Here is a 27,562-nt window from a genome sequence, read left to right on the forward strand (position 1 = left end):
GTAAAGATAAGCTCCAAGAAGAAAGTAAAAAGCATGAGTATGCTTATTACATAAAGATAACTGCTTAACATTTTAGTCTAGAGTGAATTCTCACTCTCTTTTATAAAAAATGAATTCTCACTCTCTTTTATAAATAATACACATTTTAGGTCTTATGTTACTTTATCACGAACATATTATCAAGTATTTTCTATAGCACAATTTTAAATAACTTACAGAATTGTATACTGTTGTTTAGTGAATATTTAGCTCCATCAGCTGCTGTGAATAGTCATTTTTTTTCTCCAAGCTTTGGACCCTTGAATTTTTTTATAGACCCATTTTTCGGGAAAAATATATAGAAGTAATTCCCAGCAATGTGAGGGGTCAAGATTGCCAGGTTACAAAAGAAGAAAAATTAACTCCCTTTTTAGTTGTTGAAACATTCACCCGGGTGTGGTGGCGTGTGCCTGTAGCCCCAGCTAGTCGGGAGGCTCAGCTGGGAGGATTCTTCAAGTCCAGGAGTTTGAGTCCAGCCTGGGCAACATAATGAGATCCTGTTTCTAAAAAAGAAAAATATTCATTACTGATTTAAGGTGTATTTTCCGTTTTTGGATTCTGAATGATGTTTATTAAAGGCAGCCATGCAATGGTTCAGAACAGTAAGAATGTTAGTTCCGGATCAGAGTCCAAGGCTGCCTTATCTAACCGAAACTGTAGGAAAATCTATGTAGGCAAAATGAGTTATCCAAACTAGAATTAAGCCAGAATACCAGCTTGAACGCACCAATAATCGAGAGATTAAAAAACAAAATGGAGCAAAAAGATTTGGTTCTGTTGATTTCATCACCTAACGTGGGCAGATAATATTTAACATCGTTTTAGGGAATATGATATACCCTGAGAATACGAAAAATGTTTCTGGATAAATTTCATAAAAATAACAGTGTCTTGTACAAAAGGTAAAAAGTTTCATTAGCTTGAAACAGGGTACAATGGAAATGCTCCCTGGGTCACCAGGCTGGGTCACCCTATACCCTCCTGTCCCCTGGAGAACACATCTCACGTGGCAGTGTTAAGTTATGAGTAAAAGATACGTCTGCTGTATTTTCCTATTGTTTTAAAACCATTGACTTGCTGAAATTTTTGTATTTACTCATATACAGATAGGAGTGAGTGAAAAATCTTTCTTAATGTTAGTTTAAATTATGAGTTTTCATAGAGATTCCTACAAATGAGCAGACTAAAGAAATTGGTCTTATGTCCTGTTGTACAAATGAGAAAAGCAAGAAGCTCTGTGGGGACAGAGACATTGTTTTATATCCCCTGTATTTTCAACAATTCCTGACACATAGTAAGCGCTCAGTAAGTTTGTGAAATCGCTGACATTGACGGGTATTTGGCCAAACTTTGATAAATGTGATATATATTTTTACCATTTCATGATAATTTATTTTAAACCGTTTTGAGTATTTTGAGAACAGCCTGCAGAGTTTTCATATAACTTTTCTCGGATATTATAGCTGTAATATAAGGCCTGTAAACTAAAGTCTACACTAAAGCCTATGTTTTAACAAAAGCTAAGCTAAGTAGTCTTTTCCTTCACTTGTTAGTTTTTTGAAGATGATTTTAACTGTAGAGTTTAGTGCTATTTATGTATATCATACTGACAATGTTTATATGCTTCCTTTAATAACAACTCACAAGTTAAAAAATAGTCAATTGTTGGGGACTTATCTAGCTATATAGAAAGTGGAAATGGTTAGTAGAGTGTTTCATTTCATCATATTCTAACGGTAGAATGGACCTTAGAGATTATCTAATCACCAGGCATGATGAAAAATGAGTTCTAGAAAGTTATTCACAAAGTCAGAATATGCTGGTATTTTGTATAATTAATAAGACTTTACAAAGAAATAGATGAGGAACAAATTTTTTTTTTTTTTTTGCATTCTGAAAATAACAAGGGTTTGCATTTTAAAATATAATAATGAATATCCCAATATCTCTTTTTCTGGCAAATTTTAGCCGGCTAAACATCTTGAAGCAGCTGATGGATTCTGCATCAGAGGGAGCTCTGTCTGTTTTCTAACCTCTCCCATTCCCTGCTTCTACCCCCAGAGAAACAACCAGCAACGCTCAACAGCATAAATCCAGCCTTTGTCCCATCAAATTCTTTCAGTCTGGCATTGGCAGTGCCAGTGGCTTGGTCTGATTCTAGTTAATCCACTGCCTACAACATGGCAAATGTTTTTGGTCCACATTGAATGGCAGAGTCTTTTCAAAGAGGAAAAGCAGTTGTCAGCTGTCGCTGTAGGACCAACATGTGTCGTGTCAGGACAGCCAGACAAAGAGGAGGATGACTCAGATGCTGACCCGAGTACCCCGAGCCTTATCACTCTGCTGGGTTTTCTGGAGGGCTTGTTAATAGTGGTGGAAAAAAGAAAGGAGGGCGTAAAGCCCACATCGTGTTTGGTTTCTTTGACTGTGTATATTTACCAAGAAGTGTCACCAAACTGTGAATTAAAATTTCCAGCTTCCTTATAAATAGCACATCTCTCTTCTCCTTTAAAAATCTCAATTTACGAAGGTTTCCTTCAAATAAAAGTTTCTCCTCCAGCTTGCTAGGTTTGCTCAGGAGAAACCACAACCCTTCCAGTTCCTTTATTCTATGAGTGCTCTTGCTGTTGAAGTCACTTATTTAAAAAAATAAACCTTAGATTCACTGAAACACGGTGCTTACCATTTATCATCTCTTTTATGGGTGATATTGTCCTCTTTTTCTCTTTAGGGTGAGCGATGCATGATGCTATTTCTATAACAGACAGAACACTATAGACTATTATGTGCTTTTTAGGATCTGTGCTCCACACGGCCTATACTTGGTCCTCCTGGGGACAATGGAGCCCAATAATTCTGCAGAGGTATGTGGAATAGACCAGAATAAACACTTAATTTTATTTTAGGTTCCTCACTTTAGGTTTTGTTGCTATTATACTTTTTATTTTTTAGATTTTTCTTGTTTTAGTTTTTTTCCTTGTTTTTTTTTTTTTTTTCTGGTTTCCTGATTTTTTTTTCCTTTCAAAAAACGACCAATTATTCCTACTTGACAAAATTAATGTGAGAAATGAAAGTCGAACATGATACTTTATTAATAGAGCATGTCATGATACAATAGGTTTATGTTTTAATTTATCCTTGCAAAGAACTGAGTTTATGGTCTCCACTTCACATCCCAGCTGTTCGAGAATTGCTAAATCCATAGGGAGTTGCATGAGTTATGGAATTGGCACGAATTATTTGAGTTTAAGGAAACATAATTACCACATATAATGGTATCCAGTGCTGGATGAATCTTCATTTAAAGATTCAAGGTTGCAGAGGTCTGTGGGACTGGGATGTTTTCTTACTTGAGTGCAGTTGTAAATTTATTTCTCCTTTTTATAGCTTGCGAGTAAAAATACATCAGTCTTCAGCCATTGCCTCGTTACTGTCTAGCAAAGACATGCTATGAGCAGAGACGACTTAAACAAAAGATGAAATAGACACTTAAAACAGGCTTAGATATGTTAAACTAATAATATTTAGGGTTTATAATATATTCAGACCCCTTCGATTCTTTTCCACCTCTTTTTCTTCCTTTAAACTCAGGACAAGGAAGTACAAACATAGTATCTCTTGCCAAATCGTTTTGTTCTTTTGCAGTGGGAGAAAGGGAAAGAGCCTTCGTTATGATACCTTGTTGCTCTGGGATTTCCTTTCCTATTCCCTCAAGATGAATCTTGAAACTTGGCTCCTCTGTCTTTGAAGTACCAGATTCTAGAATAAAAATAAGTTCTTCAACCTACACGGTGGCCACCTACAATGAGTAAATACTTGGGCTACGGAATGTGGATTGCATGGCCTTCGAGGAATGCATTAGGAAATGGATTCATTTTCATACACATCTCCCAGGGCTGTAACTCTGAAGTATAAAGATTGTAGCAGAAATTAATGATATACGTTTCCCTCGGCTCTGGAATGTTCCGTGCCGATCCAAAGGCTGTTGAATCCCTCCTAAGAACTCATTTTCATTTGCAGGAGAAAAATGATATACTGTACAGTGTAAGAGAAACTGTGTTCCAAAGAATAACTGAACATCTATCTTTTTGAGAATTTGTCATGTTCCAGGAGTAAAGTCACTGTTCTAGGCACTTTTCCTTTGTAATCTTGTTTACTTTTCACCACAGCGCTGGGATTTGGTGTTTTTAACTCTATGTAGTGGATGAGACTAATGGGGGCTCAGAGGTCATGTGACTTTCCTCTTGCCACATAAGTAATAGTAGCAGATTCTGTTCTTGATCAAGGTCCATTGACTTGTCGCCTTTTGTCTTTCCTTCCTCCCCATATCCTTTTGTGTCCCAGTGAATACATTACAGAATTAGTTTATCTGATGACAGTGAAATCTACAGAATTAATCATCTTGTGCTGTTTGCTATTGCAGTCATGCCCAGGGATCAGTTATTTGATTGGAGATAGGGTGACAATGTAATTTATGCTTCGTAACAGGCTACTTTTGTAGTGGAAGAGAGTACTATTAATTATGCTTGGAAAACAAGCTTATATCAGAATTTTCCTAGGTAAATTAGGATGTATATATGCCCTAATTATTACACAGAGCTAGAAGTATTAATAGTTAGAACTAGCAGCTCTAGAGGCAGAATTAAGTTCAGACTCTGATTCTTTTATTTTTATTTATTTTATTTTTTAGAGGCAGGGCCTCACTGTCTGGCCCAGTCCGGAGTGCACTAGTTCAATCGTAGCTCACTGCAGCCTTGAACTTCCCGGCTCAAGTGCTAATACTGCTTCAGCCTCCGGAGTTGCTGGGATTACAGGCGTGAGCTCTCATGCCTGGCTAATTTTTAAAACTTTAATAGAGATGAAGTCTCATTATGTTGCCAAGGATAGATAGTCTTGAACTCCTGGCCTCAAGCGATCCTCCTGCCTCAGCCTCCCTTTTGAGTCACCGGGATTATAGGTGTGAGCCACCGTGCCTGGCTCAAACTCTGATCCAGCCATTTACTAGCCATATGACATTTGTCAAAATGCCTCACCACTTTTCCTCAGTTTCCTCATATACAAAATAGGAATATTATTATTACCTATTTTATAGGGTTATTGTGTGTCCTAAATGAGGTAATACACGTGTAGCATTAGCAAAGAGTCAACACTTGGATAAACGATTCCAGAGGAATAAAATGTGCCCACATCTACTGTGACGAGGATAATTTGTATTTCAAAAAGATATAAAAGAATAGAGGTGGACTGGGTAAGCTTTGATGATAGCAGGGGGTGGGTGGGAATTTGGGTAGGAGAAATATTTAGCACCTGGAACTTCTGGAAGGGGCAGATTCAGATGGGATGTGGGAGTTCTAGATAGCTCTGGGCCAGTGAAACTTTTCTGGGTTCCAGGTAGGCAGGAAGGGGAAGAAATGGAAAAGGCCATTAGCCAAATGCTATTTTCATAAATATTTTATTGGCATTATGTGATAGAAAAGGAGAAATAAGTTTGGCATGGCAAAAAAATGTGGTCCTTGGGATTAGACCACATTTATTAATCTTGGGCAAGTTCCTTGGGCCAAGCAGCCTCAGCAGTCTCACTGGTAAACTAGGAATAATAATATTCATTTTATGGGGCTGTTGTAAGGATTGGAATGAGGTAAGTGCGTGCACGTGTGTGTAGGCTCATATATCATGTCTCGGTCATTGTAGAAGTTCAGCAACTGATAGCTTTTATAATTATTGAGGATCAGAACAGCTGCCTGACTCGATTTTGAAGACTGTTGAAGTACAGTGTCTGAAAACTCTTTGTGAATGCAAAGTGCTTTCCAGAGATACGGACCTGCTGTGAAGGCTGAGATTGTTCTAGTGACAAACCTGGACCTCGGGTGTGCTGCTATTAGGAGATAGTTAGGGTTCCAAGCTCAGAGCCACGAAGATCAGAATCAAGACTGTGACTTGCATACGCCGATGGTGTTGAAGTTACACTTTAAAACATAATTGTTCTTTTTGTTTTTGTTCTTAGTTTATCCCTTTTGAGTCCTGAAGTCATTGGATGTGGGGTTTTGTTTTACGCTTCATAACGATTTCTGCAAAACCGGTCTGACTTCTCATATTTTGCTTCTTATGCTGTTGCTATAGTGGCCTTTAGCATGGGGAGAAGGTAAATCTTCATGCGTTTACCCATTTTATAAAATATCTTTTAATCTTTTTTATAAGTCCTTGATTAAAGCACATAATATATCCAGAAAATGGTTCTTTCAACTATAGGTAAATTAAAAAGAAAAATGTATTGTTTTCATGTTCCATTAAGAGCCCATTCTCATATCCTAGCTCTAATCTTATAAATAGTCCTGGGAATGTTAACTTCAGATTTCTCAGATATAACATAGAGATAATTCTATTTCATATGATTAGTGACCGGATTGACATGATAAAGTTTATAAGGTGTCTGAAAAAGTGCAAACACCTATGAGTGGGAGATATTATTGTTGTGCATATGAATAATAATGCACCTTAAGTCCTTTTTTTTTTTTTTTTTTTTTCAGGCAGAGTCTTGCTCTGTTGCCTGGGCTAGAGTGCTGTGGCATCAGCCTCGCTCACAGCAACCTCAAACTCCTGGGCTCAAGCGATCCTCCTTTCTCAGCCTCCCGAGTAGCTGGGACTACAGGCATGTGCCACCATGCCCGGCTAATTTTTTTCTATATATATTTTTAGCTGTCCAGATCATTTCTTTCTATTTTTAGTAGAGATGGGGTCTCACTCTTGCTCAGGCTGGTCTCAAACTCCTGAGCTCAAACGATCCTCCCGCCACGGCCTCCCAGGGTGCTAGGAATACAGGCGTGAGCCACTTCGCCTGGCCGCACCTTAAGTCTCAACTTTGCTATAAACAACCTGAGAAAACATCATCATAATAATCACCATTTATTAACCTCTACATTTTTCATACATTCTCTATTCTCTAATGCTCTTGCAAGATTCTTCTCTGCTTTTTAGAGATGGAGGAAACCTCCACACAGAGGCTGAGTCACTTACTCGATGTCACCCAGACAGCAAATGGCAGAATCAGGGTGGAGGCATGAGCTGGCTGACCCCAACCCTGTCCAGTGTCCACCTCACCTCGTGGATTCCTCGTCTCTAGTCTCTGTGATGGCCCATTTCCAAATGCTCTAGTTGGCTTGTTTTTTTTTTAACCCAGCTCTTTGTTTATTGAGCACTTACTATGGGCCAGGCATGGAACAGGCCCCAGGGATACAGAAGTCAGTACAAGAACATCTGGGTCCTCGAGAAATTCAGTCTAGTGGGGAAGGAGGGCTCCACGCACTTGCATAATTGGAAGGCATCTCTTAGTCGTTTCTTTTTGCGGAGACTAAAATTATTGACTGATGTAAAATTTTTGCATTTGGTGTTCCATATATGTACGCAGTATGTGTGTATTACATATATTATATATGAAGTACTTTTATACATTGAAACTTTCATACTTTAAATATGAGAATACTTTACCAATGAATGCTGACTTTGTCCCTGTTCTACGTAAGAGTTGACTGTCGTGGAAAAACTATAGATCTGGTAACACATTTGTATGAGGAAATATAACCATTTCTTTGGGTGTGCTATAGAATGTTCCACAATTCCCTAAGAGTTGGATGTAGAAAACACAGAAAAATGCAGATACTCAAAGATGCATGAATTCATGTCATTCTTTATTGGAAGCGTGATTTTTTTTTTTTTTTGGTATCGTCACCCTTAGAACACACTGCCCCAATTTTTCCACTATCTCTTGGCTATTCCAGCTTGATTTCACAGGAGTGGAAACAACAGGGAAGTTTGCTACACCTGTGGTTTTGCTGTGGTTTCTTTGAATCACATCAATGAAACACGCTTTAGAATAACAGAACTCATAGATACGATGAGACTGCAAGACCTGAAAACCAGGTGTATAATATATATTGATATATGATATTTCTTTTTTCTCCCAGTCTTTATGATTAACAAGTGATAACATTTCCAGTGATTCACTAAATGCCTGACAGGGTTAATTCACATATATCACTAGTGACATTAGGATGCTGCTGCATTAGACGCATTTTGTATAGAAGTTTTGTAGGGCCTCGCCCAATGAGGATGGCTTACAAAGGAAGCATCGGTGTGCTGGTTAATGGCCTAAGGGAAATTTAGTTATCCTAAATAATCTTAAACATATTTTCCTAATGGAAACTTTTATTGTGACAACCATCGAACCACTAAGCATCATTGCTCCCCTATTCCATTTGGGTAAAAATACAGATGGCACCAAAAAAACAGGCATATTAGCTTAATATCACAGTAGATCACATCAATATTTCACTTAGGGGGAACTTGATATACTCACCATAAAGCCTTGTAATCGTCTCTTTTATAGACTTAGGTAAGCGAGCCTATTTGCAATTTAAAAGAAAAAATATTCATTCAAAGCAGGATTTGCAAAAGGAATTTTCATTCATCAGTGACAGCAGGATTACTGTCCCCACCAGTTTTATAGTCTTTTTTTAGGTACAGAACACCATAGATTTCTCCTCAGAGTGGCAGAAAAATTATCTTTGTCTATTCTTTGGGGAATTTCTAGATTGTTTTTTAATGCTCCACTGAGGTCATAGTTTTGCTATTATGCTCATTAGAGCACCAGAGTTTGCAGATGCTGAGACTTGTGCATTTTTTTCAGATGAGTGATATAATCACCCCAGAACTCAAAGGAGCACCTTTAATTCGCAAGCAACTTCATAGATTGTTTACTTGGAAATTCTGCCCAACATCCCACAAAATCTTGTCCCCAAATTGGAGAGTTCATTTTCCTAAGTGTTTATAAATTGCAAAATCAAAATAGGAACAAAGGCAGCTTGAAAATAGTTTTTTTTTTCCTGATTGACAGTAACTTCAGAAAAAAACAGTTCCGCTTTGAGAATATGTGTCAAAGTGAAAGCATTCAAACTGTCCGAGAGTCACCATCAGTACGTTGTGGCCCCGCATTGCCCCTGCTTGTGTTGTATTTGTGAGCCAGGCTGCACAATGCAAGTGTTTGTTCTTAGTCTCTGACCCCCGCCACCCTGCAGGCTTCAGTTCCAGGCCACTCTGCCCAAAGCCCCTGACAGAGCAAAAAGAACTCGCTTTAGAATCCTTGGAAGGGTCTGCAGGATTGCTGGACTCAGAGCAGAGCTCCGACTTAATTTATGTTCATGGGTTATTTAGAGAGCTTAGCTGTTCGTATGTTGCTTTCCTAGCCACAGGGCAAAGGAGCTGCAATATACTTTCAAAAATTATTGCTTTTGCCATTTGTGATCTAGACCATGAACTGAAGATTCTGTGTAGCCATGTATTCACCAGGGGCATATTCTCAAGTGCAAACGTGAGGATGTATTCTATTGTCGAGCCCTTTGCTTTGTTTAAGTGCATACCGATTCTGAGAGGTAAAATCTGTGCCTTGGAAACAAAATACAAACCATTTTCACCAGAACAAAATAGCAAGGGGAGAAAAAAGGATTCAGGAATGTCGCATAACACTTCCCAGTTTACTGAGATGCCCCTTTCCTGGCAGGAAGGACGAATGCATGGGTGCTGGCATTTCTTTTATCAAGGAAGAGAAAGACAGCCATAGAGGTCTCGTTTGTGACATCTCAGATGCTGAGAAATGGGGCTAAAGAGCTTCTGACTGTATTTTTACTGCTGGCTGGTTTGGATAAACACCATAAATGCCGGGCTCACACTGCCTGGTTTTTCAGTTGTCATTTCTGCTGTCCCCAACCTGAGGTTTGAGGGCTTCTCCTTTTACCCTACCTGGGGACCATTGTCTCAGCCACTTACCTGCTCCCATCCCAGCTCGGCTCCACCTTGTGCAGTATACTCTCCTCTCTGGTTCTTTTCCAGCTGGTGATGTGACAAGTCTCATTTCCCTTATAGCTGAGGCTAGCATCCCTTCTCCCCAAGCTTGGCTGATAATCGGTCACTGAGAAAGTGGCCAATTCTTAAAATTTTCATTCAGGCAAAACTAAAATTGTGTCTGTTTCCAAAAACCTTGTATAGCGATAGCTTCTGGTCCCCCATGACGGGAGTTGTGTCCCTCTCCTGTGTTTTCTCATGAGCCTGGCGTTCGTCCACCCAGTCTACCAATTTTCTTTCTTTGTTCAGCGCCTCTTGTTTGCGTCTTCGCCCTTGTTACTTGTTTTTCATTTTCCCTTCCCCATCATAGGGCTTCAGATGGGAAAAAAAAAAAATCACCTGTCTCAAGCAAGAATTATTTGCATACAGGATTATTAAGAAAAGTGACTGATTTTCTATAACCTCTTAGGATCAGCCTCTTGATTCTTCACATTGCATGAAAGTGGTAAGAGGATTGCTTATCAGAAATTAGTGGAGCATTAAAATTATTTCATCTGTGAAAATGCAGGGATTAGAGCAGACCATGTCTTAAGGATGTTTCTAGCCATAAAAGTGTCCATGTGCTAATGCTGTTCTGTCTTCTTGTGGGGGAGGCCAGATGGACGCTCCGCTCTCCATGCTGGGCGTCTTTTTGGTCAATGGGTTGAACATCTGTTTGGGACCAACAGATGCATGGCTCTCCTTGCTCGCTCTTCCAGCCAGCAGGGGCAGAATGCCTCTCCAAAGACGTCAGCACTCTTGTTTCTGCAAGAGCTTTTTCTTCCTGTTATTTCTGAAAATAATAAGAGCTGTTTTCCTCTGGATTTCATTTCTGACGCCGGGAAACCGATTTTGGGGTAATGAAGAAAATATGTATATTCCTTCTTCTCCACTACCTCCAAAGAACAGAGATGTACTATCAAATCAATATTAATTTGCAAAACAGAAAGCAAATATAAATTAAAAAGGTGAGAAAAAATTTTGACTTGGTTCACCCAAAGATCAGCCAACCATGTTTCTTTTAGGAATAGACTTTATTTTGCAGAACAGTTTTATGTTTGTAGAAAAATGGAGCAGCTAGTACAGAATTCTGATATTACCCTCTCCCCCGCCCCAGTTTCTTCTATTATTAACATTTCACATTAACGTGGGATATTTATTACAATGAATGATAATTATTATTCACTAAAGCTATTAGTTGTATTATTATTCACTAAAGTCTATGGTTTATTGAGATTTCCTTAGTTTTTATCGTAATGCCTCTTTTCTGTTCTAGGATACCACATTTATAGTCATGTCTTCTTGGTCTCCTCTTGGCTTTGACAGCTTCTGAGGCTTGGTTTGTTTTTGATGACCTTGACAGTTTTGAAGAGTACTGGTTAGGCATATCGTGGGAGATCCCAGTGTTGGAATTTGATGATTTTCTCGTAATCAGACAGGGTTATCTGTCTTTGGGAGGACAATCCCAGAATAAAATGATGATCACTTCCTATCAACAGTAACACTATCAGCACAACTTAACACTGTTGATGTATGAACTTGGCTGAAGTCGTGTTTGTGAGGTTTCTCCACCGAAGCCAACCATTTTCAAACCAGTGTTGACTACTTTTTCAAATAAAAATTCTAGATTCCGGGTTTGGAAATTAATTTGGAAATGACATGAAGAAAAGCACCTTGAAAAGAAAAACAAAATGAAATAATCAGTTCTTTTTCTTCCTCCTGTCTAAAGGACATCCACCTAAATAACTAAGCTCATGACTTACTCAGACCATTCTCCAGGGGAGACAAGTTTTTCTGAGTGTAGTTGACACACCAGGAGATAAAAGCAGAGGGAAGCAGAAGATGGTATTTCTCTATGGGATGTGTCAGCTTCGTGAAGAAATTGCTGCCCCGTAGACACAGATCCGTGACTTCAATTCAGATATTTCATTCTGCTCTGAGAAACTTTTAAAGAAATGACACTAAGAGGTATTTTCTGCACTTCTGGACACTTTAGTTAGGGAAAGAAAAGGCATTTTCTAGCCTTTGTGTGCTTTTGTCTAGGCTGGCTCCACCCAGGTTGTGGGGCTGGGTAGCCCTTCCTGTGGGTGTAGACTTACTATTTTTATTTAAAAATGAATGCAAGAAATATTACAAAGAATAATTCAGGCGTGTAGTGACTTGAATATCTTTATGCATATTTTAATATTGAGTGAAAGCTGGAAAAACAACTTCCTTAAGAGAATACAGATGTGATCTTAGTCATTAGAGATACTTTGTAGCATTTGGATTCCTAATACCACATCTTTGAGTTCAGATAAAAGGAGTTCCCTTTAAATTAAACTCATTGCATAAATTAATGTGTATTTACATGTTTTCTTAGTGACATCCAAAATAATTTTTGAACTCTTTACTTATATATTTTTCTTTATTTTTTTTTTCTCATTTTGTTAGTTAACATTTACAGTATTACTAAGATGAACACGCATATATTATATAATTTCCTCCTTTCCCCTCCCTCTGGGTCTATAAAAACACCATTTTCTTATCCATTACCAGAGAGGACAGAATCCTAAACATGGTTTGCTTTGTAGAATTGGGTACAAAGTGGGCACCTACCAGAGTGAGCTATTTTGTTAATATTAGAAGTAAGTTGTAAGTAGTATGAGAATTAAATTGCTTCTTTAACATTTCTTATACCTGTCATGCCTTTTTTAGTTTCAGCTCTACTCTCTCAGTTCCCATCCTCATTGTCTCTGTTTTTCTTCAATCCGTTTTCTTCAACCCTACAGCTAGAGCAAGTTTTATTTTATTTTTATTTATTTATTTTTAGACAGAGTCTCGCTCTGTTGCCCAGGCTAGAGTGAGTGCCATGGCGTCAGCCTCACTCCCAGCAACCTCAAACTCCTGGGCTCAAGCGATCCTCCTGCCTCAGCCTCCCGAGTAGCTGGGACTACAGGCATACGCCACCATGCCCGGCTTATTTTTTCTATATATATTTTTGGTTGGCCAGATCATTTCTTTGTATTTTTAGTAGAGACCGGGTCTCGGTCTTGCTCAGGCTGGTCTCGAACTCCTGACCTCGAGCGATCCTCCTGCCTCAGCCTCCCAGAGTGCTAGGATTACAGGCATGAGCCACCACGCCTGGCCTGGAAGGCTCTTAAATAGTGCCTTTTACATGGTTAATAATGCGTATCTTTTTGTGGTTAGTCATTTTCTTTGGATTTTAGAGCTACTACTTTTAACCTCTGGGATTCCTATAGTGATCTAAATATTTACCCAGTTGTTCAGATATGGTTTTTTAGTAGTTGTGACTGGACAACTAAGAGGTAGGAACGGAGGCAAGCACTCTGGAAAATGGATAGAACATGAGGGAAAGCCACTGTAGCTATTATTGCTATTTAAGTGATTGTTAAAATTAGGAGAAAAAAAATTCTAGGTTAAAAACTGTGAGTCTTCATAGGGGGTTTTCTATTAAGTTTAAGGAGGAAAGATCTTGGGGCGCTGATGCCGAAGATACCTGTCTAGCTGATATTTTATTTATTGCAAATGGTTTTTATTGCTGTTTTCTTCGCCAACCTCAAAGTACAGTCTCTGCCTTAAAAGAAGAGAAATAAAGAGACATGATGTATTTTACCACGGAAAGCTATTCCACGGTCAGAAGCTAGGAGAATCAAATCGAATTGTGAATCAAAGGCAGCCAAGAAAGTACACCTTGCACTGAGCTAAGCACAAGTCGCTACATCATTAAGAGAAGAGGGTTGCAGGCCCACAGCGAAGAGGAGAGCACTTAAACTGCTCTTGATTTTCTTGGAGAATAAACATGTATTGAAAGGCCCAGGAACTCAATTTCAAAAGGAAATAATGTGTGTTCTGCCAGTGGAGCTCGGAGTATTCAAAGGCTCTTACAAGGGCAGCCCAACGGGGGGCTGGAAGCAGGGACTTCAAGCAACAGCTCTGTCTTTGGCAGGCTCTTGAATTGGGACTACAATTAAAAGTAGTTGTGTGCAACCGGTTCTAAATGTCAGATGGAACATTTTGCTCAGCGTGCAGTGGACAACATTGATTTTCCTGTTGTGTTCCGCATTGTTGGGTGACATGTTGAATCCGGTCCCTGTTAGTGCATTTGCTAATGCAAGAGCTTGAAAGCAGCTTGGCCCACCATTGATATTCCGTGATGGCATTGTCTCTATGCCTTGAACTTTAATTGGGCAAAGTTTTTGTGAACTTTTTTTTTTTTATTCTTTGGGCACCTGGAGGCTATGTTCTTCTTCTTTCCATTTGATTGGCCTTTTCCATGGAAACTTCTTACGCATGCTCAAATATTGTACTTTCTAAATTGGTACTAAGGCACAGAAGGGGTTGTTCCCCACACACAAAGTGAACTATGGAAAGATTTTTTTCAACAAAGCCATGACTTTGGTTACATCCCCAATTCTAAGGGAATTTTAAATGATGGTTGTGATTTAAGTGTCTGGATACCTGTTTATAATTTTTTTTTTTTTTTTGAGACAGAGTCTCACTCTGTTGCCCAGGCTAGAGTGAGTGCCGTGGCATCAGCCTAGCTCACAGAAACCTCAAACTCCTGGGCTCAAGCGATCCTCCTGCCTCAGCCTCCCGAGTAGCTGGGACTACAGGCATGTGCCACCATGCCCGGCTAATTTTTTCTGTATATATTTTTAGTTGTCCAGCTAATTTCTTTCTATTTTTTTAGTAGAGATGGGGTCTCGCTCTTGCTCAGGCTGGTCTCGAACTCCTGACCTCGAGCCATCCTCCCGCCTTGGCCTCCCAGAGTGCTAGGATTATAGGCGTGAGCCACCGCGCCCAGCCCTGTTTATAATTTTGGTAGCTCCTAGTAAAGTTGTGTGAATGTGGACATTTCATCTGTGGAAACTATGATCTTTTAATCTAGACGTAGGGTAGATGAAGTAAGATAAGAGGGGGAAAGAGAAATGCCGGGCGTGGAACATGGTATGTGCTGGGGTGCTGTTCCCGAGAGTACACAGAGCCTTCTGGAAGATTGAAGAATGACACTACCTGGACACCTTCATGGCTGTAGATTGTCCCTAAGTGAGAGAATACAAATAGGACAAAAAATCCAGAAGATTTCTTTAGATAGGGACAGGGGTCCTCAAACTTTCAACTGCATCCAAATGATCTGGAGGGCTTGTTAAACACACAGTACTGGGCTCCACTCCCAGAGTTTGGCATTCAGAAGAGGAAGGAGGGCCCAAGAGTTTGCATCTTTAACAAGTTCCTCCCAGGTGATGCTGATTTTGCTGGTCTAGGCATCACTGAAGTAAAGCAACGTTTCTTGCCTTATTTTCTGAAGCCTGAAGCAGAGGGCTCACCTTGGAGAGGTTGTAAAAAGTTTAAAGTCTTGAAAAATCATATGGGGATGGGACTCAAGACTCTGTGATTTTTCAAAAAGGCACCCCTAAGTGATTCTGCTGTCATTGGTCCGGGGACCCTGAACCAGGAGAACATTTCTAACCCTTTAGTATTTGAGTCTTTCATGTTTTCATCACCATTGATGGGTTTGCATGTCAGCGAATGACTGTTAGAGCTCCAATGTGACTTAAAGAGTAAGAGAAAATAAAGTGGAAACATTGTCATAGTGTAGTGACTTAACACCATAGGCTAAATCACATCTCACGAAAATATGGCATATTGTGATACAATATGGTAAGCAGTCAGCAAAACCTGATACAGTGAGAGTTTGGCATTACAAATGTGTCCAATCTCCTGGTACAGTGTCATGTATAAATAAACCAAATCTTCTGAAAGCAGACAGCAAAATATAATGAAAAAGAAGTCTTTAGAGATGGGTAGATCTGACTTTGGCAATTACAATGCCTGGGCAAGTGATTTAGCCTTTAGGATGATTACTTTTCTCGTGTGTAAAAGAGACTTAGTGATTTCTGTCTTACAACATATCATGAAGAATAACTATTATATATAGGATGGCCGATATGGCTTCTGAAATACAATAGATGTTTAATAAATGGCAGTTATAAAAGGAAGAAGAAGTGATGGGCCACATGCATCCTTTAATTTCTTGGTTTTTGTCATCGGCTGGCAGATAGGAAATGCTTATCCAACTCAATACTCCTTCCTCAGTAATTTCAGTCAATGTTTTTTTATGTATTTGGACTGACCCTGAAAGGGAACATCATGCCTTAAGATTCTTTTATATAAGAATTATGGGCCGGGCGCAGTGGCTCATGCCTGTAATCCTAGCACTCTGGGAGACCGAGGCAGGTGGATCATTTGAGTTCAGGAGTTCGAGACCAGCCTGAGCAAGAGCGAGACCCTGTGTCTACTAAAAATAGAAAGAAATTATATGGACAGCTAAAAATATATATAGAAAAATCAGCCAGGTATGGTGGCACACACCTGTAGTCCCAGCGACTCGGGAGGCTGAGGCAGGAGGATCGCTTGAGCCCAGGAGTTCAAGGCTGCAGTGAGCTATGATTGTGCCACAGCACTCCAGCCTGGGTGACGAAGCAAGGCCCTGTCTTTAACAAAAACAAAAAAACAAAACAAAACAAAACAAAACAATTCTCATGTGTGAACACAAGAATTTTGTCTTGCTCCCAATTATCTTGACCATCTGAAATCTAGCAATGTTGCTTAAAGATCCTTATAACTGGATGGACATTTTCCCATTTTTGTAAATCTATTCCTCTTATGTATTAATATGTTGTTTTTTTATCTTTTCATACATTTTTTGCCTACTTTTCTGAACTCTTGAAATATTTTTTGTTTTGCTCTTTTGTATTTGTAATAGAGTGACTTTTTAAAAAAAGAATTCTGTTAGTGCCTACTACAAAGTTATTTTTAGTGGAAATGTAAAAACTGTTCTCAATGATAAATTTAAGTGATTTCAAACTTCTAATATTTTCTCTTTTTTTCTCCTTTTAGGTAAGTAACTGAACAGGGATGTGAAGAACTAATATTGCAGATGACCACCATGTTGCAAAAGGTACTTTTGGTATTTTTCAATTACTTTAAAGGAATCCTATAAAAAAGACACAGAGGTTAGAATGTAACCAAGTACTATGTTGATAAAAACACTTTTTTTGAAAACAGATTTAAAGATGTTTTAGCATTAACAATTTTTTAATTATGAGGAATGTCATATATGCTAAGACTTTTCGTTCTGTAGTCTAGCCAATTATATCAATGTTACTTGGAAATAGAACGGTAAATGAATTGATCATCTTTCCCTTAAGATATTCTTTGCTGGAAAAAGGGAGGTGGGGGGAAGAATGTGAATACAATGGACAAAATAAACACACTGGGATTTATTCATTAAAGTCATTTATTTTCTCTAAGAGCTTATGGTTTGTTTTCTGTGATCAAAATATTATCTTCAGAATTCATAAAATTGATTGCCCTAACATTGTCAAAATGGTAATTTGATTCTGGATAATTCCAATAGATTGCATCTGTATGGAGAATTCTCCAGGTTCTATATATATGAAAAAATATTTTAAATAAAGGGGAAAGAGAGAAGAAGAAAATATTACTCTTAAAGAAAATAATGGAATGTAAAAATGCTTAGTCCTGTATATATCACACACATGAATTGGGGAAATCCATTTGCTTTTTAAGTCATGAATCTCATCTAGAAGAATCTCTTTCTTTTCTATAATGAATCTTTAAAACACTGTGGAAATCATTATGTCTTGTTACAGAGGAAAGAGTTACAATGTGAACTATCAGACAAGCTGTGTGATACCCCTAACCTTGGCACTTACGAAAAATACCAGTGATATTTTAGATGCAATGAATCATATATTGTCCCTTTATACTAGATTAATAATTTGAGCCAATGAACAGAAATATGAGACCACTCAAAGGGAAGAAATCAATTCAGCTTTTTAATAAAATCTCAGTTCTTAAAGAATTTCTAGTCTTGCTTAGAATTTTCCTCAAGGCTTTAAAACATTTAAGTCAGCTGCCATTGAAGGTAAGTTTGAAAAAAGGGAGGAAGAAAATAACTTTTCATTAAAAAGTGTATACTCTTCAAATCATGACCATTTCATTAGCATGAATTTTCTATACTTTGCGGCTATTCTTTTGAGTGTTAAATGAGAATTAGACAATTTTATTAATGTTAATCATGAGGGAGCAGTAATCGGCTTGGGCTACTTTTAGGAGGGCAGATATTACTGTGTCTCATTATATATTAATATTTTATATTAATATATTATATGATTTGCTTCACTTGAGTTAGCATGGAGACTTTCAAGTGTCAATGCTGAGTCAGCAGTTGGATAGATGAGTCTTTTATACTATTTCTTATTTTGTTATGATTTCTTTTTGGTTAAAGCTGTTTACTATCTACATTAAAATCCTCTTTCTGTCCTCACTGTGAAAAAAGAAGAAAATGAAAACTCAGTAAACCAAAACGCTACTGATTTTTGTGAAAGAGAAGAACAGGATTTTGGGAGCAATGCTAGGGAATCCCTCATTCTGTGGTCAGTCTATGCACAGCAGAGACTGTGTAGAAATATTGGTAACTGATAAAGTAAACCAAGTTCTAAATGAGCTCATTGATTACTTTTTTCAAAGCAAAAATTGTCCTCTTTTCCCACAATTCCTCCATGTCATTCATATAAATTAATTGCAATTCTAGAAATGCTAATTCTTCATTATGGTTATTTTATCGGTCATATAATTCATCAGGGGCACAAAAGTAAAATTTGTATTAATTGCTGTTATCAACCATCCTCTTTGGGGTTTAAAATTTTGTAAACCCCAAAAAGGGATAGAATAAGCATGTTGTGCTTGGGCAAATTGGAGAAATTTTTTTCACAAACGTACGTGCATCACTGAGCTCTCCAGTGTCTGAGTTCACATGCTCAGAGGTGAATTGTATGAAGAAAGCAGGATCGCAGCCTAATCAGTGAGTTGGATCTGGAAATACTGATTTCATGGAAAAGATTGTGCCCGCCCCTCCACAGCATGCATCCAGCCCTCTGCAGTTTGCTTTCATCAGCTGGGGCTGTTCAGTGGTGCAAAGAAAACATTGCAAAATGCTTACAGCTTTTAGAAGTGCTTCTGAGTTCTTCCAATAATGGTAAGAGTTGCAAATCATATAGGAAGCGCCTAGCACAGAGAATCTGTATTCAGCTCCACGGGGAATGGTGAACCTCAGTTACAGAAAGCTGCTCTAAAGTGAAATATACTCGTAAGAAGGCGGGACTGAAGTATCCATTGTGGTAAAACTTCAAGGAAACAAACGTGTGTTTCATTGCATGGCTAACCCTCCTATCTGTAAAGGGGGTCTATGGAAGCCAATAGAGGGAGAAAGTGAAATTATGCAGATGGATAAAAAGGAACTTTAAACAACCCAGTGGATTTTTTTGGCAAAGACCCAATGCACTGGGAATTGTCCAGCAAAATGGGTTGAACTTGGCACATCTGCAGATACACATATTTCTGCTCGGTGTAGTCAGGCAAGCATAGGGACTTCCAGAGGAGCTAATTATCTTTTGTCTTTATAACCTTAGAAAGAGGGCAATATAAAAAAAAAAAAAGAAAGAGGGCAATATGTGGAAGACAATTAACCACTAAGAGATTTTAGAGGCAGTGTTTTAAAAAATGTTGAAAGAGAATTCCATTTTCTTTAAAAAAGTTGTTAATACTTGTTTGTGCCCCCCATCAAATAATTTATCATAATGGACAGATGCAATTTCTAGCAATTTGACCATTGTGTTTTAAGTTCAAATACACATAGTTTAAGTAATTTTATCAAAAAATAAATAAATAATACAAAGCAGTCGAGAGAACTGACTTAACCTGAAATGTCAATTCCCGATTTTTCACATTTTATAAAAATTTTCAGTTATGGTGGGGGCCTTAGAGAAGCCAATGGACTTAAAATAGAAAAATTAAAAGGGAATGTTTGCTTTTAAGAGTGAGCTCTAGTGCAAAGAGAGCTTTTTAAGTAGAGGGAATAAATCTGTATGTTCTGAGGTGGAAAAGTGGCCAAATTTAAAAAGAAAAGAAAAATGTAGGACACTGTGCTTGAATTTGTTTCTGTCATAACTATCTGTGCATATCCATGGAAAATATCTGAATGATACTAAATTGCTAATTGTGGCTGCCTTTGGTGAGTCAGATTCTGTGGTTTTGGATATATTTTTAATGAGCATGCGTAAAAATTTAAAAACATATATGTATTTTTATTTATTTTATATATATTGTGTATGTATATGTATTTTTTTCAGGGGACAACATGGCAGAAAGACTACTAGTCCTTACTTTGCTATTGACTAGCTGTGTGACCATCAACATGTACATCGATCTATTTATTTTACATGATCATTAAGAGAATTATTTAAAAGTGTGGCTGAAAAAGAGATTAATTTTTTTTCTATTAAATAAGAACACTGGCAGCTAAATAATGAAACTGTTCTGTTTAGAAAATTGGGCCAAGAACATAACCTGCAGATCTGGTTTCCTTTGTAGGAAGTGTAGCATTAAGGTAGTGTTGTGAGAATAGTACTGTCATAAAGTTATTTCTATTTGTAAACGCTACTCAGAAAGGGACCCACAAAAACATCCATATGATAGAAAAGATTGCATGTAGTGAGTGGAGTGACAAAATACATCATCAGCCATTGTTAGTGAGTGGAAAAAATTAGCGATTAGGATTTTTTGGTTTTTCTCATAACATATGTAGAGTTCTGGATTGAGTTCATCAGTTTCACCTACTATAAATCTACATTAAAATTCTACAGGGTCTATATCCTTCAGAAAAGTGGTTTATTTTAATTTTCTCAGAGTGTCACGTATGCCTAAGCTCTTATCTTTATGCTTCTTAGAATATGTGTGTGCTTATGTATGTGTGTGTGTAAATACGTATACGTGCGTATATATTTCTTTCTATAACCCTGAAGAATCGTGCTTTCAACTGCACTGCTCTTTGGCTTACATTTGGCTCACACTTAATTTTTATTATTATTATTTTCTGCTTAAAGAAATCTGTAAGATTAGTTAAACTTGGCGTGTATTTGAGGGCAAATTAATCAAGTGATTGATTGATCCTGTCAACAGTATTATGATCTTATATTTGCTTTCAAAATTCAGACCCAAATGTTTGCTCTTTTGTCAGTGATTTGGAAGTGACCGTCTTTCCAACAGTCAAACTGTGTTATTTTATTTGATGCATTTGACAAAATATCCTATACATAGGGGTTGTGTTTCAGTATCCCCCGAGAAGAGCTATTGTTTTTATCATTTATCTTTTATCATGTGACTCTTTGGTGGAATTCAATAGATATATATTTTTTGCCGTGAAAAACACATAACATTATCAATATATTTTTAAACAAAATCCAACGCTATTGGTTTTTCTTGTCGTGCTGTCATTGACACTAGAAAGAAGCTAAAGCAGGAAGCACCAAAGTCAAACGCAGCTCGTAACAGTCTCTTTATTCATAACTCTCTTGGACCTAAACCCATTTCCTTTTTCTTATTCATCCAGATCAATTGTGCAGACTTTTCATGCTCCCAATTTGCAATGTTGTTGTTCATTATTATTCTTTTCGAGATTTTGCTTTATAACTTCAGATTTAATCCTTATCCTCTACCACTACCACCGCCATGGGCGGACCTCTCGCTGCTGGTACTAACTGTAGGACCATGTAGGAGGTAAAATTGGGGGGAAAAAGCTGGGGCTCAGATCCACCAGGGACCTTTATTCTGTGTGTTACATGGTTAAACGTCTGGTTAGAAAGAAGCGACATTAGCAATAAACTCCAAGTGTTTGGTCGTTATTAGATGACATATATCTTGGGGAATTCTTCGTGGTTCAGCGTTGTATCCCTGCTTTGTAGGCTCGGAAACTACATTAGCATACCAAGAATAGAGCAGTCTCTTAGGGGGAATTCACATTAAGTAACCTCACAGAGGCCGGCGAGGTGGCTCATACCTGTAATCCTAGCCCTTTGGGAGGCTGAGGCAGGAGGAGGATCACTTGAGGCCAGGAGTTTGAGATCAGCCTGGGCAACATAGCAAGACCCCACCTCTACAAAAAAATAATAAATTAGCCGGGCATGGCGGTGCATGTCCGTAGTCCCGTCTACTCGGCAGACTGAGGCAAGAGGATCACTTGAGCCCAGGGGTTTGAGGTTGCTGTGAGCTATGATGATGCCACTGCATTCTAGCCCGGGTGACAGAGCAAGACTCTGTCTCAAAAAAAAAAAAACCAACAAAAAAAACCAGGTTACCTCACAAAGAATGATGTATGAGACAGATTTCCAATATACTGTCATATAAAAATTGAAAAGCAGTATCAAATAAGCGTGGTGTTCCAATGTTGTGGTCAATAAAATTACATGGGAACAAAATATTAACCAAAAGGTTGAGTAGGAGGGAGGGATAATGATATAATTTAATTGTCGGTGTCATCAGCCTCGTGTCCCAAAGCACCATGTGCGTGAAAAAGGTGATGTGGCCACCAGGATTGGAACGCCGGAGATGTGGCACCTGTGGTCACTTCCCTTGCTTGGACTGGCGCTGTCAACATCGTTCTTCTCTGACGCTGCCTTACCTGTGTGTCCTTCTGCTCGGAGCATCCTTCCGATGAGTAACACATTCGATAGGTCGATGGGTTTTATTTTAAGGGCCATCTCTGAGTGATCGGAGGTGGCTGCCTGGACCATTCTTGAGAAGGACCCTGAGACGCAGCTCAGTGGATGACTGAGCCCTTGAGACTGCGGCTGACGTCTGTCCCAGGCTCGGGAGGGTTGGAAGATAATTCTGTGCCTTTGCCGTCCCTGGATGAATAATTCAGGGCACATGGAGCACCTGAGCGAGCATCATCAACAGGAAAATGACATCATCAGATTTTCATTTAAGGAGGGGGAAAAAAAGATGATCAAGCCTCCTGCCCAGAAGTGTCACCCCCCTACCCCCCGTGGGCCTCTGAATGTAAGATATTTGGGAGTCGCTGGGAGCAGGGTCAGAAACACTCTAGTTTTCTATGATCATTTTCACAACGGCTGCTGCACGTGTTGTTCGAGTGAATGTTATTTTTCCTGTTTGAAAAACAGAGAGAAAAATAGATTCAAAAATCTCATTTTTTTTTTTTGAGCTAAATGGAGGGGATTGTTTAATTTGGCCAAGCTTCCACCCTAATTATAAAGTGGAAAATGCTTGCCTCGTTATTTAATAGCGGTTAATTGGAAGATAAGAGCGTCACACTTTATGATCAAAATCTACTTTGTGCCTTCGTATTCCAGACACTTCTCTTATTACTCAGACCGTTTTGCTAAGTGCGTCTAATGCTCACAACTCACTTCCAGGTTCACATCTGAAGATTTATGGTTTTGTTTTGTTGCTTGATGTCATTAGTAAGCAGAATCAATCTGATAAAAGGCTGCGGTTTAATTGATAAAGAGAGTCATTTTCATCAGCTTTGCTGTGGGTAGGTAGGGTTTGCCAGTCCTTGATTGGAGCATGAGTTGGGTGCACACCTGCATAATAAAGTTTAGAACCTTTTTTGAGCAGTGTTTTTTACTAGATACGTGGCCCTTTAAGGACTAGAGTCTCATTTGCCTGTTGAAAATTATTTTTTTTTAAAAAGTATAAGAGACATTATGCTTAGGGACATAATTTAAGACATGCTTATTTTTCCAGGTAGCTACAAATTAGTAGACCCAGGCCTTTTATGGGTCAGGAGCTGCTAGACAGTTTGTGGAAGTAATTTTGAATCCCACTTCTAATTTTTAAGGAAGCATTATTAATACCCACTTTTGAAATGTACATTATAAGGCACAGAGAGATCAAATAATTTGCTCACGTTTAGATAGTTAAAGGTGATATTTAAATTTAACCCAGGCCTGTTTTCATGACAAAGCCTTTAGTCCTTATAATACTACCCATGAATATATATAAGGCAGTATAATTTGCAAAATACAATAATTTGCATGGTTTTGGTTGTTGTTCCAAAAGGATTTTATAGGGTATAAATTGATTGATACTGTTTACACGTGTCTCTAAACCTTGTAATCTAGAGATGGTTCCACATTCTAACAAATAAAATTAAACATTGTGGCAGTAATATTAATGATGTTATCTGCTATCTTCTGAAGTGTTTTGACTTTTTTTCCTTAAGTGTTTTGAATGTTGTTTGGCATGTCAACAGAATTAAAGGTTTTGGGTTGCAAATGATTTTTTTGTGCCCTTTAATTTTCATGCTATTTGCTTTGGTTATTGAAAATTTGTTGAAGTTTTTCCATGGCAATTTGTTTTCTATATTCTCACTTGTTTGTTTGTTTGGCTGGTGTTTACTTGGCTACTTCTGGAATTTGGGATTAGTGTTTACATATCATTATTTCTGCATAATTGTTTGAGTTCATATATGGCCCATCAAGAGTGGTAATATGCTCTGTTGTAATTGATCTCTGATTATGCTTTATATTAAATTTTAACTTTTTTCCACTTTTTAGTTAATAAAGATTTACCATTTTCTACATGCAAATACCCTTTTAGGCCTGACTAAAGTGGAACTCTTCTTAGCTTAGAAGAAATTTCTTAGCATACTGGGATATACATATCAATATTGTCTCCCAGCTTTAGCTCTGCATTGAAATTGGCAATAGCATCTTTTACATCCAATGGATTTATAGATGCAAGTGAAGATTTGTGTCTATATGCAGCAAGGAATAGCATTAAGCAATTCATTTTTTAAAAAATGTATACCTACATTAGCTTTAGTAAGATTTTATCTCTTTATGACAGATGTTTTTATTTATAGGTACTATGTTTTTATTGTGTAGAAAAACAAGCCTTTTTTTAAAGATACATTTAAAACTCAACATAAGCTCATTCATTTATGATCATTAATATCTACTGAAGTCCAACCTGTCAGGGATTGAACTAAAACAATTGGTTTATTTTATGAAAGCCAATAGAAGATAATTAAGGTATATACTAATTCTGATACATATTTAATTATTTTGCATGTACCTAAGTACTAACAGTGTGAGGTACAATAGAACTTTCAATATTCTCCTTATTTTTCCTAAGACAAATGAAATAAGTGCATTACCAAAGCTATTGCCCTTCACCAAAAATAACAAGTAGAAACTTCACAAACCAGCATTTTGTTGATACTTCTGTAATAGAGGAGAATCATTTGCTTGCTTTCATCGTAGTAAGTGTTTTGCTAATGTTTGCAAATGTAGCAAAGTGAGACCAAATTAATGTTCCAGTTGGGAAACACAAAAGTGAATTTTAAATGCATCATAATGTCTGCCATTAATGAAGATGGAACATTTTAATGAAAAAATTATTTAGCTTGTCTAGGCAAGAATAAATATCATTTTGATTAATGAATCTGTCAGTCTGCCTATAGTTTTTCCTCTTGGAGGTATTAATAACATTTATTATATTTTAGAGTAGAATAATAACATTATAGAATTTTAAAGTTCCTGGAAAGGGTGCTTACGAATCATTTGGTACAATGATATTATCTGAAATACTATAGAAGTGGAAGTTCTTCCTCTCTCCAATTACTGGCAAAGTTAGGCTTAGAACTCATGTTTCTCCCCTCTAAGCCCAGACTGTTTTTCAGCATCCTTTACTGCCTCTGATTTATATAGTATATAATATCCACTAAGCCTTCTGTATGACACAAAGTCAATCTTAATTTTTAATGTTAAGGAGATTCATCTCACTTTTCTTTTTAGCGGTATTTATAAAATACATTATGTGTTGGCAACAACTACTGAGATGATATCAGTGACAGATAGGATTTCATGACATTTGAGTGGGAAATGTCTATATATATGTATGGCCTTCCTAGAGCCAAACAAAATGTGTTTTCCATTGAAAATCAATTATGTCTAATATTCATTGTTGCTGACACCAACCTAGCAAAACCTGAGATCCAACAGAACAGGGAGAAGAGTTCTTATTTTAGGTTTTCTCCTCTTTTCCTAATATTATAAGGTATAAATGTTTTTACTGCTCTTTAAAAAAAAAAAAAGAAAATATCTTACATAATGCTAAGATTTTTTTTCTAACTAAAAAGAAAATAATACCCTGAATCTATTGTTAGAGAGGCATAGATTTAAATGTCCCAAGATATGTGCTTCCAAAACGGAGGTGCAGTTTCATTAATTAGCATACTGTAGTGGACACGTTATTCTATTTTTATCATTTTTATATTTTGACATTTGGTAGCACTAGATTCAAAGCCAATCCCATTCAACACAGAGCACTAAACTATGAGGTGAGCAAAATTAAATAAATTTTTATTACACCACTTTAAAAAATTGCTCTGGGGATGATATTGAAGAATTGTTTTAAAATGTCTTTAATGTTGTGACTTCATTGCCTTTTCAAATAAAATTGTAAAACAATTGCTTAGTAGAGTGCCCTGTATTGTGGGTACTTAACCTGCTAACTAAAATGTTTCTCTATAGTATGGAATTACTTTTGAAAAGAGGCTGATTATAACGCTAAAATTGCTATATTGTTTGAAATGAGCATCTGTCTAATGAAATCCCAACAAATAGCCAGCTCAAGTAGTACATTAAATTGGGGGAAAATAACATGAGCTGCATACTCTTGAAAAGAAAAGAAAGACTGTCTTTTGCAAATATGAATTAGATATTAAGCAAAAAAGTTCATGACTGCTCTAAAATTAGAACATTCATTTTAAGTACTCCAAAGGGCCAAGTGTTGAAATTTGAACAGTGAAATGAACAAAATGGGAACTGAAATATTAACATTAAGCAATCTCTTAAAATTGCAAAAAAATAGTATTAGTCACTTGTACTATGCTGTTAAGCTTTACAGATTGGAATAGAAAGGAATTTGGAAAGGAATATAATCAAATTTGGAAAGGAATACAATAAAATACCCAAATTCCTGGAATTTGATTCAGACCAAAAGGAAATGATCTCTGAAATTCAGTGCAGATTTAAAAGTAATAATTCTTCCAGTTGTGAAACACATAAGTCACACCTCTGTTTTAATGGCTCAAAAGATAATTCTGTAAGGTCTGGTGTAAAAAACGAAAGGGCGATGTGTGAAAATGATTTAAAAATTAATTAAAAATGTGAGTATATACTGACATTTTAAAACTAAGGGCCTTTTAGATTTCTTGAAACATCTCCAAAAGATGTGAGTTGTTTATTCACGGATAACACTTCATCTTAGACAACTAACACATGTTCTGCCTATTGCTTGGTGAGAAAACAACTTTTTAAAAGCCGACTTATCATTATAATGGCCCCAAATTGGACATAGCCAAAACTTTAATAATAAGGAAATTGTTAAATTATGAAACATCCATGAAATAGAATATTATACAGCCATTTAAAAATAGTTTTTAAAGAGATTTTAATGACATGAAAAATACCAACTACTTATATTTTAAAAATTGTATTCAGTATGCTCTCAATTTTATTATCCATATGCATAGAAAAAGGGCAAAAGAGATACATATATTTCAGTAGCGATTTTATCTGGACACTTAACAATTTTTCTTCATACTTTAATTTTGGCTTTTTCTTACAGTGAATATTTATTACCTTTTATAATTAGAAACTACATTTTTAAAAGCTTACTGATTTCAAAGATTACTGCAATTTACAGTGCTGAAAAGAATCATTATTAATAGTGTATGATAAAAACTAGATTT

At 37.3% G+C, this 27,562-nt stretch overlaps 1 protein-coding gene across 1 annotated transcript in view; it reads left to right on the forward strand.

Annotated features, from left to right (window-relative positions):
* ANK2 (ankyrin 2) overlaps positions 1–27,562 on the forward strand; it is a 396,857-nt gene that overhangs the window by 32,667 nt on the left and 336,628 nt on the right. Inside the window, exon 2 of the mRNA XM_045537500.1 lies at positions 16,816–16,876. Within this exon, the coding sequence (XP_045393456.1) occupies positions 16,856–16,876 (21 nt within the window). The 5' untranslated portion in view covers positions 16,816–16,855. The remainder of the gene's footprint in view (positions 1–16,815; positions 16,877–27,562) is intronic.

This window comes from Lemur catta, chromosome 26 (genome assembly GCF_020740605.2).
Source record: "Lemur catta isolate mLemCat1 chromosome 26, mLemCat1.pri, whole genome shotgun sequence".
In the NCBI taxonomy this organism is placed as follows: domain Eukaryota; kingdom Metazoa; phylum Chordata; class Mammalia; order Primates; family Lemuridae; genus Lemur; species Lemur catta.